The 13688-nt window shown below is 43.1% G+C and overlaps 2 protein-coding genes across 3 annotated transcripts in view; one reads left to right on the top strand and one right to left on the bottom strand.

Moving 5' to 3' along the window:
- Positions 1-295: 295 nt before the first annotated feature.
- On the bottom strand, positions 296-3194 carry LOC309809983 (MSL complex subunit 3-like). Its single transcript, XM_082631612.1, has one exon. The coding sequence runs from the start codon at positions 2373-2375 to the stop codon at positions 756-758; it is 1620 nt and encodes a 539-aa protein (XP_082487738.1). The 5' UTR covers positions 2376-3194; the 3' UTR covers positions 296-755.
- CPN1 (carboxypeptidase N subunit 1) overlaps positions 1295-13688 on the top strand; it is a 34475-nt gene continuing 22081 nt past the window's right edge. The window contains exons 1-3 of one of the 2 annotated variants that reach the window (XM_082631640.1): positions 1295-1384; positions 6007-6196; positions 10387-10583. In XM_082631640.1, coding sequence (XP_082487766.1) covers positions 1370-1384; positions 6007-6196; positions 10387-10583 — 402 coding nt within the window. In that variant the 5' untranslated portion in view covers positions 1295-1369. Of the gene's footprint in view, positions 1385-5465; positions 6197-10386; positions 10584-13688 lie in introns of those variants that run through there. The other variant, XM_082631639.1, reaches the window with a different exon arrangement.

Here is a 13688-nt window from a genome sequence, read left to right as displayed (position 1 = left end):
ATCGCAAATAGTGCTGCAATGACAATTGGGGTGCATGTGTCTTTTTTTTTTGAAAACTCTCTCTTGGTTCTTTCCAACAAGATAGGCAATGATTTATTTGAGATCACCAAAAATAACATCTTACAGAAAGGGAACTATAACATCACACAACCAAGTGTAGCTATAAAATCTCAAACATTCAGGCAATGCTTTATCTAGATCACCAAAAATAAGGTTTTATAGAAAAGGAACTGTAACAGGCAAATATATAGCTGCAAATTTTCTTTTGCGATCAATATCAACTCCCTCTGAAATATTCTGGGACTACTCTTTGGTTTTCAAGCAAAACTAATGTTTTGTTGCTCAGCCTCATCACAAGAATGAAAATGGCTTGCAAAACGATTTTGTTTAATGCTAACAAATAACTTAAAAAATGTGGTTATTGCTAACAAGTAACTCCGTCTACTGAAACAGCCCAACCTACACACACTTTCGTGAACATTTCACTGTGAACACAGCTGCTCTTTTCCTGCCGTCACAGATGACAGGTACCATGGCACGGGTCACATGTTGGAGGCTGTTCAGGCACCTAGGAAGTAATCCTTAATAGAAATAATTACGGAGCAGCTCAAACAAATGGGCCCGCCACAGCCCCCCAAGGGGTGTATCGCATTTGCTCTGCCTGTAAGGAAGGCCCACCAACTCCCTAGTTCTTTACTGGGGACTGAGAGCGCAAAGCTAGATAGAGAAGCTGTTCTTCCAGAACCATCAAAACCTTAATAAATCACCCTGGGGTTCTTCGTGCTGTAGTGCACCTCACAGGCAGCAACATAGGCAGACTCTGGGAAAAAGTCATCATGGTATTCTGCTAAAAACCTCAGAAAGAGATCAAAGTGCTTCAGTAAAGCCTTCAGATTCTTCTCAGAAAAGGACATCTTTCCAAGGATTTCTGGAAGTTTCATGAACAATTGCAGGAAGTGTTGCGCCCCATAAATGTAAGAGAGTGGAGGTGGCTGGTCACCTGGGGGGTAACTGTCAGGTACAAGTTTCCAGGAGAGGACCTCATTTATTTCATTAGTTCTTCTGCCTTCAAAGCCAGCAAACACCACACTTCCTTCCTTGCTAGGGGTCAGAGGAACAGGTGAGGATGATCTGCTATGAACAGGTGTCTTCTTTTCCAGGTGCAGTAACAGCTTGGACGTGCTGGCAGACGTGTCCAGCTGCCGGCACTTGGGCTGAGGCGAGCTGCTGCTCTCAGACAGTCTGTCGCAATTGGCAGAGTGGCGTGTGGACCTCCTCAGAGACTGCAAGGCTTCCAGCTCGGCTTTGCACCTTTTGGGGGCGGCTGGCTCGCCTGTGGTTGGCTGACTCTCTGTGGGCTGTGGCGTGGATGGATTCAACAAAGGTGGGCTTGGAGAGAGATTCTCCGGGTTTCGATTAGCATTTGTGGTACTTCCCTTAATCGGAAGAAAAAATTTGGACGAGGTCACCTTTTTATACTGAACTTGTTCATATGGATAGAGCCAAACCAATGGGAGAGCGTAATCAAAGGTTATTCTTAATCCATCCACCATCTCCTTACAAAGGTCAACGTTCTTTTCTGCTGGGATATAATGCGCACTCATGTTGGCGTGTGGCACAGCCTGATGGTGATGAGGTCTCTCACTGGCTGAAAAGGCTGTATTGATAGCAAAATGCTTCACGTACGATTCCAAAATAGTTATGATGTTGGTCTGGCATGAAAGTTTCACTAACCGTTTCCTCCTGTTGATACAGTAACAATCGTCCTCAGGCTTCTTCAGAACTTCAGGGATTTCTACAGCTATTGCTCTTTCTTCCATTTCCTCTTTTGCGTGCAGCTCTGGTTCTTCCATCACTTCAGTCTTCTCTTCAATATCACTTTCTTCACTTATTTCTTCATCCTTTTCTTCACTACTGTCATCAGAGGAACTGCTTATTAAGTTTTCAACATTTTCATCTTTTTCTTCAGCAAGGAGGCTTTTTAAGACAGTGTCCACACCTGGCAGCCTGCAGCGCTTCCTCTTTCTTCCTGTGCTTCTCGGGGGAGCTACAGCTTTTCTTGCCAGTTTACGCTGTAATCTCCAATTTTCATCGGTGTCATGAAGGACATGATCTTCAGCTGCCCATCTATCCCAGCTTCTGTTCCAACTATTCAAATGGATCAGATATTCTGGAATCTTTCTGCCTTTTTCGTCTTTACCAACAATAACATCGACAATCTTGGCATCGTCCAGCACTCGTGCCTTGGTGGGGTCAGGCTCGAAGCACAACACTTTCTCCCCTGAGTGGAATTTAAATTTCACGCCCTCTCTGGTGCTCATTTGCTCATCGTGGCAGAGGGCGAGGCTCCGGGGTGGGCGGAGCATGCGCCGCATGTGTCTTTTTGAATTATGGTTTTCTCAGGGTATATGCCCAGGAGTGGGATCGCCGGGTCGTAAGGTAGTGCTATTTTTAGTTTTTTAAGGAGTCTCCATACTGTTTTCCATAGTGGCTGTATCAATTTACATTTCCACCAACAGTGCAGGAGGGTTCCCTTTTCTCCACACCCTCTCCAGCATTTGTTGTTTGTAGATTTTCTGATGATGCCCATTCTGGGAAGCATATTCTTAGAAAGCTCTGAGAACCGTTCCACCTGTTAGGAGCCTAAGGCACAGTCACATACGTTTTCAAGACAAAGGATTGTACATCAAAATGACATATTGATATTTTACATAAAGTTCACCAAGGATACATGGTCCACGTAAGCACGTACAAAGCGAGCAACACGTCACCACGACCCCCTACAGAGCTGGGAAAGAACAATATTCTTTTAAGAAGTTACATTGCTAGGAAAAAAAATGATCTTTACTGTAGAGCAGGCCCATCTTTGAGGAGCTCTGGTTAATGTGTAATGTGGATGCACACTGCACATGAGGGAGGGAGAGAGGAGGTCCAAACAAACACACAGAGAAAATTTTGTTTAATTTTTTCTTGTCCTGCCTTAAAATATAAATTTTATTTCATCAGTCCTAGATCAAGGACTTAATGTGTAACAGCATTAGTGATGTCCTTTCAGCTTTCTCTCTTGATGCCTGCCCTCACCACCTGGGGTGTCAGGATCTCATCAGAAAATTATGGGATTTTAGCAGTGGGTGCAAAATCCTGTGGTTTTTACTCTGTGGTACTGCTGATTTGGTACTGATCTTGGGCCAACTCTCTAGACCATCTGTGGGCCAGACTGGTCTGGCTATAGTTCATTCACCCAAGATAACCAAGAGTTGATAGCTGTCTTTACTGACAGGTGACAAAAGCATAGGATTTCCTTGGAAAAGTTTGCTGAAGCGCAGGAGGATGCAAGAGGAAAGGTCAATAATGGGTCTATTCATTCATTCAACAAATGTGCACCCGTGCCAGGCTGTGTGCTAGAGGCTGACGATCATCCTGGGGGGCAGGAACAATGCATCAGCAGGGCTGCCCCCTATCCTAACACCTAAAACCTAGCACAGTGGATAAGTGCATAACAGGCAAAGTCATAAGATTGGAGATACAAAGACTGATGGTAACAGCAATTGCAAGGGGACATGAGGAAGACCCAGGGTTTGGAGCTGAGTTAAGCTACCTGGGGAAAGAACATAAGCAAAAGCAGGAAAGCAGGTGATGAGGGCATGCTCAGAAGACAGTAGGCACTGCAGTGGGGCTGCACTGGAGTGAGGTCACAACTGGACCTGGTAGGAGTGACTTGAAAACCAGGCAGGAGCATTTGGATTTTACACTCTAGCGCATGAAATTCCACTGAAACTTTGTTTAAAAAAAAGAAACTTTATTGGAGTATAATTTACATACCATAAAATTCATCCATTTTAAGTGTGCAACTCAATGATTTCTAGTAAATTTACCAAGTTATGCAACCATCACCCAGTTTTAGAACATTCTCATCACTCCAACAAGATCCCTCATGCCCATTTACAGTGAATCTCCTTTCCCACTCCCAGCCCTAGTAAGTCACTATTTTACTTTGTCTCTGTAAGTTTACTTTTGCAGGACATTTCATATAATTGGAATCATACAATAAGAGGGTTTTCTGTGTTGGCTCCTTTCAGTGAGCATGGTGTTTTTGAAGTCCATCCATGTTGTAGCATGTATTAGTATTTTATTCCTTTTTATTGCTGAATAATGTTCAATTATATGGATATACCACATTTTATTTATCCATCAGTTGGTGGACACTTGGGTAGTTTCTACTTTTTGGCTACTACAGATAATGCCACTATGAATATTCTTGTGTACAAGTCTTTGTTCTCTTGGGTAGGTACCCAGGAGTGGAATTGTTGTGTTGTATGGTAAATTCATAGTTAACTTTTGGGTGACTGTACTTAATTATTTTTATTTATTTTTTAAAAGCACCTTTACTGACATATAATTTGTATACCATAAAATTCATCTACTTCCCGTTTACATTTTCACTCCTAGCCCTAGCCAACCTCTAGTTTACTTTCTGTCTCTATATGTTTGTGTTTTCTAAACATCTCCTATGAATTGGATCATATAATATGTGATCTTTTGTGTCTTCTTTCACTGAGCATAATATTTTTAAGGTTCATCCATCTTGTACAGTGTATCAGTACTTCACTCCTTTTCATTGTCAAATGATATTCCATTGCATGGATATGCCATATTTTGTTTATCCATTCATTAGTTAATGGATATTTAGATTGTTTCTACTTTTCTATTGTGGATAATACTGCTATGAACATTTACATACTAGTTTTTGTGTGGATATGTGTTTTCATTTCTCTTGGGTAGATACCTAGGAAATTGCTGGATTGTATAGTAAATATATATTTAAACTTCTAAGAAACTGAAAAACTGTTTTCCAAAGTGGCTGCACCATTTATATTCCCATCGGCAATATATGAGGTTTCTAGTTTCTCCCTATTCTTGACAACACTTGTTATTGTGTCTTTTTGATTATAGTCATTCTAGTGGATGTAATGTGATATCTCATTGTGTTTTTTTGGTTTTTTGTTTTTTTGTTTTTGTGGTACGTGGGCCTCTCACTGTTGTGGCCCCTCCCGTTGTGGAGCACAGGCTCTGGATGCACAGGCTCAGCGGCCATGGCTCACGGGCCCAGCCGCTCCATGGCATATGAGATCTTCCCGGACCGGGGCACAAACCCGTGTCCCCTGCATCGGCAGGTGGACTCTCAACCACTGTGCCACCAGGGAAGCCCTCATTGTGGTTTTAAGTTGCATTTCCTTAATGACCAACAGTGTTGAACATCTTTAATGTGCTCATTAGTCATTCATATATCTACTTTAGTTGAATAAAATGTCTATTCAAATCTTTTCCCCACTTTTAAATTGGGTTGTTTGTTTTATTACTGGGTTGTAAGAGTTCTTGATTTATTCTGGATATATTGTCAGATACATGATTGGCAACTGTCTTCGCCCAACCTGGGGCTCACCTTTTCATTTTCTCAATGGTATCTGTTGAAGATTTTTGAGGAGAAAGGGGCCAAGACAGAGCTGTGCTTCGGAAAGATAGGATATAGAATGGATCAAAAGGACAGAGTGTTCTATTTTAATACCCTTTCCTATATTGTAATATAGGGAACAAGGACAGGCCAAGCTTCTCAAAATTCTCCGGGAATCAAAGGGTTATAAGCAGCTATTTATTGAAGCCTGTTTACAGTCCAGTTAATCAGTAAACCAGAATCAGTGAAACTACCCAATCTGAAGAAGTGCAAAAACCTTTCAAAAGGTTTTCATGGATTAGGAGAGGCAGAGAAATGGGGGAGGGGAGATGAGTGCCTATTCCAGAGCTACATAAATAACTTCTGGCTTTGGAGGGACAGTTCTGAACTTTCTTCACAGGCACTGTCACACTGGCGTTTACTGGCGGGAAACTAGGAAAAGCTGGTTCTTGGCCCTTGGATTTTGACTGGTTACTGGGAGAAGCGGGGCCCATTTTAGTGGGTCTCTGAAAAAGCCCAGCAAGATGTCAGACCTGGTCTCAATTTTCCTCCAGCTCCTTCTCTTCAAGTTGGTTGCCCCGGTGACCTTTCGCCACCACCGCTATGATGACCTCGTGCGGACGCTGTACAAGGTGCACAATGAATGCCCCCATGTCACGCGGGTTTACAGCATTGGGCGCAGTGTGAAGGGGAGACACCTCTACGTGCTGGAATTCAGCGACTACCCTGGAATCCACGAGCCTTGTAAGCCCTGAGCATGTGTCTTAAAGTGTGTGTGGGCAGGACCCTTCCCTTACAAATCCAGTAATTGGGGTGGTTTCTGGGGATGTCCCTGGACCCCTCCACCCATAAAGTATCATCACTTCCTCAGCCTGGGCTAAGTATTTCCTTGCTTAGCCTACAAACTGGCCCTGCCTCTGGGGAGCTGCAACCCTTGTTCAGGCTCCAGTCTGCTCCTCCTTTTTGGGTTCTGTTTGCTCAAGACCTTAATGGTAAAAGGTGAGTCTTCTTCCCTGCTCCCTTCCCATCCACCCCGCCTTCCCTCCCATTACCCTTCTTTCTTCCTTGCTGTTACTGTTCTGCCTTTCCCTATCCAATGCCTCTGGAGAAACAGTTAGCCCTTCTAGTTCTGCCAGAGTTTAGGGATAGCTCTTTGGGGAATGACGGTGTACTCAGAGTATGGGATCCTGGAGAGAGTTTGAGGTTTGGGGTATTCATTTTATTCATTGCATTATTTGTTGTTAGTTTGTTTCTATTATAAAAGCCATCCATGTTTGGATTAAAGTAGAAATTAGATAAGGTAAAAACCTCACCCGTAATCCCACCACTCACAACGACCATCGTTAACATATTGATGTATCTCCGTCCAGACTTTCTTCTATGCATGTTTAAGCCACTTCCCCTTACATACACATCATTTTTTTAATAAAAATGGAATCATACCATATCTGCTTTTCTCATTTCATAGTCTTTGATGAATAGCCTGTCTGTAAATATAGATCTACATTATCATTTTTGGCTGCATAATATTCCATGGTTGCAGGGTTGTATTTAGCAGTTCATTTATTGATGGGTATTTAAGTTGTTTCTACTTTACTGCTTTACTTACAGCAATTGTGACATTCAAGTACATCAGTTCCTCCTTCAAACTGTCAACCTCAAGTCTCTTTTCCTCTCCACTTCCTCACCCTTCCCCCAGCCCAAATTCCATCACAGCCTGCCTAAATGATTGCACCAGGCTCCTGACGTTCTCCTAAGGCCTAACGGCCACCACTCTAAACCTTTCATTTAAGACACAGATGCTAGATGCCCAAATACTGATATAATCCCCTCCCTCCCTTGCTTAAAAACCTTCAGTGGCAGCCTCACACCCAGTGGATTCTGTCCATGACAGCTTCAAACTCTTAAGTGGCCAGTTCGGGGGAGGGGGGAGAGGGGGGTGGGAGGCTGGCTCAAGGAAGGCTACGTGATTAGGCGAGGACAAGGGCCTTGCTTTGAAAATGCACTTTCAGAGCAAACACCCTGCTTTTACTCAGGTCGTGTGTTCATTGTGGAAGCTTGTGGGTGCTAATGGACATTGTAGGCTTAGCCCCTCACTCCATGCCCCTTTCTTGGTGCCCTGTCTACTTTCTAGCGTTCAGTGCCTTTCTTGAAGCTTTTCATATTATTGTACCTCACCGATCCCTCTTTTCTCTGATGCCCTATCAATGGTACATCCATTCATTCCTTAATTATTCCACAAGTATTACTGATGATCTACTCAATGTAAACACTTTGGTAGACTCTGAATATAGCACAGAGAACAAAACAAAGACTCTGCCCTCAGGGCCTTAATTCTACAGAGGTAAGACTGGCAATAAATAGGTAACTAAATAAATATATATTATACCAGATGAAAATAAGTGCTATTGAGAAAAAGAAACCAGGAAGGAGAGATAGGGAGTTGTGGACAATTGTGGGTTGAGTAGGGGAGGGGGTGTTGCTTTTTAGGAAAAGCTTCTCCTTCGAGGTGATTTTTGAGTATGTGATTGAGGTGCCATACTGGTTCTGGGGAGGGAAACACCGCACAGAGGCAAGAGTCAGAGCACGCTTGGCATGCGTGAGGAGGCCCCTGTGGCTCCGGGACAGTGAACCACAGGAAAGCAAGGTCAGAGCAGAGTTGTTGGGGATACCGGGCAGGAGGAGATCACGTGGGGCCTTACAGGCCTCTGCAAAACTTTTGGCTTTTGCTCTGAGTGAAGTGAGAAGCCGTTGGAGGGTTTTAAGCAGAGGAGTGATATGATCTGACTAAAAATTTTAAAAGGTCACTCAGAACAAGAGTCAGCAAACTAGAGCCTTGAGGGCCAGCTACCTGTTTTGGTAAATAAAGATTCACTGAAACACAGTCACACCCATTTGTTTTTGTATCATCTATGTCTGCTTTCACTGGAAGCATTGAGTAGCTGCAGTGAAGACAATATAGCCCAGGAAGTCCAAAGGATTTACTATCTGGTCCTTTACAGGAAACATTTGCCAAACACTGACTCAGGAGAATAGACTTGCATGGCTGGGCAGATGCAAGGACTTCAAGTAGGAGATTTATTGTAGTAATGCAGTCTTGCGATTGTGGGAGCTTGAACCAAAATGATGACAGTGGTTGTTAGGAGAAGTGGTTGTATTGTATTCTGGATATCCGGAAAGTAGAGACAAAAGAATTTTATATTGAATACCTCCTAAGAGCAAGGCACTACGGTAGGTTCTACAGGGCAGTGGTTCCCAAACTTATGGATTTCACACGCACATACAAATATATATATATGGGAGATCAGAGGGGACTAAAATAGATTTTCCAAATTTTATTTTACTGAACAAGGATGTTGAAGAATACTACCTGCCATCTGCTATCACCTTCCTTTCGTAAAATAAAGTATAACTTAACACCAGGAAAAGTAAGAAAGACATGATAAGATTAAAGAAATATACTAAGATTAAAGAATGTACATGATAGAAAATCCACCACACAGTCCTTATGGGTTATAGACATTCCTTTGGGAAAGACTGCTGTAGCAGATAAATAACAATGGATTGTATCCTAAAGAAAGTTAAAAATGGCATACATTGCAAAGGCCAGGTCCAGTAAGGAAAATAGGACATGTGCAAAATTAGCCAAAACTCAGAGTAGAAAGTGGTATCATAAAAGGGAAGTTTAATAGCGAGTTCACTCCCAGCAAGGAGATTCCAAGATGGCTTCACAGAGTAAGGAGCATTTGAGCCTAGATGGCTGGTGAGGAGGGCATGGAAATGTGAAGATGAAGAGACACAGAATCAGAAAAGGCATGAAGGCAAGAGAATGCTGGATGGGGGCTTCCCTAGTGGCGCAGTGGTTAAGAATCTGCCTGCCAATGCAGGGGACAGGGGTTCGAGCCCTGGTCCGGGAAGATCCCACATGCTGCGAAGCAACCAAGCCCGTGCGTCACAACTACTGAGCCCGCGTGCCACAGCTACTGAAGTCTGCGTGCCTAGAGCCTGTGCTCCGCAACAAGAAGCCACCTCAATGAGAAGCCCGCTCACCACAAAGAAGAGTTTCCCCTGCTCGCCACAACTAGAGAAAGCCCGTGCACAGCAACGAAGACCCAACACAGCCAAAAATAAATAAATAAAATTAATTAATTAAAAAAAATAAAGAGTGCTGGGTAGAAGGGAAGTCACTCGGCAAGGGCTTTTCTCCTTCCTTTTAAAACAGGGCAAGAATGATTTTTTAGGTGGTTCTAGAGGCTCCTCTTATGACCTCAGTTCTAACTTCAATTGAACAGTTAACATAGCCAAAGAAAAGACTAAGGAATGAGACATACATAGACTCCTTCCTACTCTGTGCCTCAAGACACAGCACTCTCAGATATGAAGGGGAGATTTTAACCTGAGTACCAAGAAAATTAAATTTTCAACTGGTGCAATTAGGAACTGTTATGCTATAACCTGGAGGACTTTAGGCCAGCAAATCTTGGAAAAGCACTATCCTTATCCTGAAAAGATTTGTCTCTGAGAAGCATTAAGCTACCTCAGTGCCACCTGGGCTTTGACCTCCATTATTAATCTGCCAGGTGACCTCAGACAAGTTACTTAACCTCTTCCATACCCAGTACCCTCATCCTGAGGCTAATAATGCCTACTTTACAGGTTTTCTGTGAAGATTAGCAATAACATAAATGCTTAGTACACAGTAGGGTTTTAATCAGTAGTAGACATTATTATCCGTGGCATGAATTTTTGTAGCCTTTGTAGTTGCAGTTTGTTCAAAGGGGGCACAGGGGTTATTGGAAAAGACCTAACAGAAGCGTGAGGTTTTCTTTTATTCATTACTGAAAAAGAGGGGAAACGTCCCTTTGCATGGTTAGGAATTAACTGCACTCGTAAGCTTTCCCCATCTTCTTTATGTGTGTTTCTCTCACTTGCAGTGGAACCGGAAGTCAAGTATGTGGGGAATATGCACGGCAACGAGGTGCTGGGCCGCGAGCTGCTGCTGCAGCTGTCGGAGTTTCTGTGCGAGGAGTTCCGCAACAGGAACCAGCGCATCGTCCGGCTGGTGGAGGGCACGCGCATTCACATCCTGCCGTCCATGAACCCCGACGGCTACGAGGTGGCCGCCGCCCAGGTACCGAGCCCCAGGGGGAGGCCCTGCAGAGAGCAGAGCCGTCTTAGAGAGTAAGGAAAAGCCGGGGGACCAGGTGTCCTCTCTGTCCCACTGTAAATGCCATGATGTGATAGAGGAAAAGCTGGAGAAATAGAATGAAGTGTGAAGATGGATTCAGCACTGTAGCACCCTAGGCAATGAATGGGGGGTTCTCTCTGAGTCTCAGTTCCCTCCCTCCCCCGCCTTTCCAGCTGAGTTCTCCATTTCATTGTGAGGATCAGTGAAGCAGTATCAGTGACAACATTTTATCAACTGGAAGGTACTGAACAGGTGTGAAGGGATATTGCAAAACGGCCCTCCTTCCCTGAGCTTTTAGCTGCCAACCCTAAATCCTCTTCTTCCTCCCACACTACACTTACATTTGCATTTGGGGGAGAAAGAGAAAGAATGAGCTTTTCTCAGAATTGTGGGTTGGCGGGTTAGTCCTGTTATAGATTCTTCATACTTTATTCCATCTCTGTACGGCTTTTTTCCTCTACTAGTATAGTACTCAGCCTTTGAATTCTTTATTTTAGAGTTACATTGTTCAGGGGACAAATAAAAAAAAGTGTTTATGGGCTTTATTTCCTAACATAAATTCAAAATATCAGTGTGCCTAAAACTTTAAGTCAGTGATTCTTTTGTGGCTGTGCATCAGAATTGTAGGTGAAGATTTTTGAGATATAGGTTCTCAGGTCCTCTCCCCACCCCAAATCTACTGAATTAGAATTTTCAGTGGGTGAGGGCAGGCATCTGCCTTACACAATGGATATGTTTCTTTAAAAGCTCTATTTAAACCTGGTTTGTTTGGGGGTTTTTTGGGGGGGGAAGGGGTGTAGATGAAAGATTTTTTTTTCCATTTAAAAATATGTTTATTGGGGATAGTCTTAAAATGTTTTTTATGTTTAAGACTAGACTTCACTACTATACTTTTTTTTAAAATTTTGGTTTTATTGTGGTAAGAACACCTAAGATGAGATCTACCCTCTTAACAAAAATTTAAGTGTACAATACACTATTGTTGATTATAGGCAAAAGGTCATACAGCTGATCTCCAGAACTTATGTATCCTGTTCAACCAAAACTTTATACCCCCTCATTAGTAACTTCCCATTTCCCCCTCCTCCCAGCCCCTAGCAACGACCTTCCACGCTCCGATTCCATGAATCTGACCATTCTGTCCCATACAAGTGGAACCACTCAGCATCTCTCCTTGAATGGCCCATCCTGGTTTAAGCCTACTAGAGGACAGGGCTGAGGGGTGAGGAGAAGCAGGGAGGGTAATGGAGCCAAGATGTTGAGCCAAACACAAATTCGACCCTTGCAATCTTACAACCTCCAGCTGACATGACTCAACAGATGAAAACAAAAAACAAAAAAACTTTGTCTCCCCCCCCGCCCCCCACTAGAAATCAGAGAGATGGACATGAACATGCCTCGAAACTTGAGTTTCCAAAAGAACAGGACAATTTGAGAGCGTTGTAGGGGTGAACCCAGCCTGGCCACCTTCCTTCTAGTGGCCCTTCCCTGTATTGCAGTGGGGAGACTGGAGAAGCCCCTCAGACCTGCCCACATCTTTTGTGCAGTGAAGTGGGGGTGGGAGGAGGTGGAGAAAACCCCTGCCAAATCCTAGAGCTGTCTCTGGGGAGCCAGTCACCTCTGCTCACCTGCTATGTACTTGTTCAAAGGGAGCAGATCTTGAACCTGAACCCAAGAGAGGACCCATCGGGTTCTCAGGTTCCCAGAGCTACGTGCCGTACCCAGAGGAAACCTGTCTGCATGGCTACACAGGGAAGACCTGCCTGGCCACCTAAATTTAAAGCCATCTGTAGGTAAGGTAGAATAATATGGCTCCACCTCCCAAAGATAGTCAAGTCCTAATCCCTGGAACCTGTGAATATGTTATGTTACATGGCAAAGGCAATTAGGGTTACAGACAAAATTAAAGTTGTTGATCAAGTGACCTTAAAATACCCTGGATTATTTGGGTGGCCTAGTGTAACCAATCACAAGGGTCCTTTAAATGTGGAAGAGGAAGGCAGAAGGTCACAGGCAAAGAGAGATTTGAAGATGTTCTAGGGAAACAGATTCCCCTAGAGACTTCAGAAGGAACACAGCCCTGCTGACACCTTTAGGTCTCGTGAGACCCATTTCAATCTTCTGACGTCCAAAACTGTGAGATCATAAGTTTGTGCAAGGTTAAGCCCTAAGGTTGTGGCAATTTGTTACAGCAGTAATAGGAAGCTAATAACTGAACCCTGTTTATGGAAACTTCTGTTAAAGGAAGTCCTTACTGCCAGCTTAACTAATGACCCGGTGTGAGTAGTAAGTCAGCTGATAGGTAAATTAACATAACTGTTAATATGGACAGTTATGAGTTAACGCTGATATAAATCAGCAAGCAATGAAAACCCCTGGAAGCATAATGAAAATCATTATCTCATAGAAGTGAAAAATCAAACTCCAAATAGAAAAATCATATAAATGTTTTCCACTGGAACAGAATTGATGTAGGAGACTTAAGAGAATGTCAAAAAATATGTTTTCAATGAGATCTAAGAGTAAAATACGAGCACGATGCCACGAAAATAGAGAAATCCTAGAACAATAAAGAGTTCTTAGAAAAATACTAGAGTAGTAGTACATCTGTGAGTTTTTAGCCTCCTGGTGTCCATGCATTCACCCTACTTCCAGTAATGACCACCAATTTGGGCTCTCCCCTCTCAGTCCACAGGGCTCCAGTGGACACTATTCTCCTTCTCCAATGCCAAACAAAACACCAAACAGAATTTCAGTTTTGCAAGAGCCTGTGAACTTATCTCTATTCTACTGCTTTATATATTTTAATTATTTATGTAAATATCTATCTCCCCATATATACCATGAATTCCTGGAAAGCTAGCATAATGTCTCATGATCTCTTTCCCTAGTATCTTTCAGGGGACTTTGAATAGAGATAGACCTAAATAGTTGTGGATTGATTAAATGGATGGATGAATGAATGAATACATGACCAAATAAAAGATGAAATGTGAAGTGTGAGCAGAAAGATTAAGGGATCCACGAAGTTGATATTGCTCAGAAAAA

Source organism: Mesoplodon mirus, assembly GCF_964341445.2.
Source record: "Mesoplodon mirus genome assembly, chromosome: 2".
NCBI classification, from domain to species: domain Eukaryota; kingdom Metazoa; phylum Chordata; class Mammalia; order Artiodactyla; family Ziphiidae; genus Mesoplodon; species Mesoplodon mirus.
This window is presented reverse-complemented; position numbering and strand designations above follow the sequence as displayed.

Coding starts and splice junctions, on each gene's coding strand:
- LOC309809983 (XM_082631612.1), bottom strand. CDS start 2,375: ATGCGGCGCATGCTCCGCCCACCCCGGAGCCTCGCCCTCTGCCACGAT.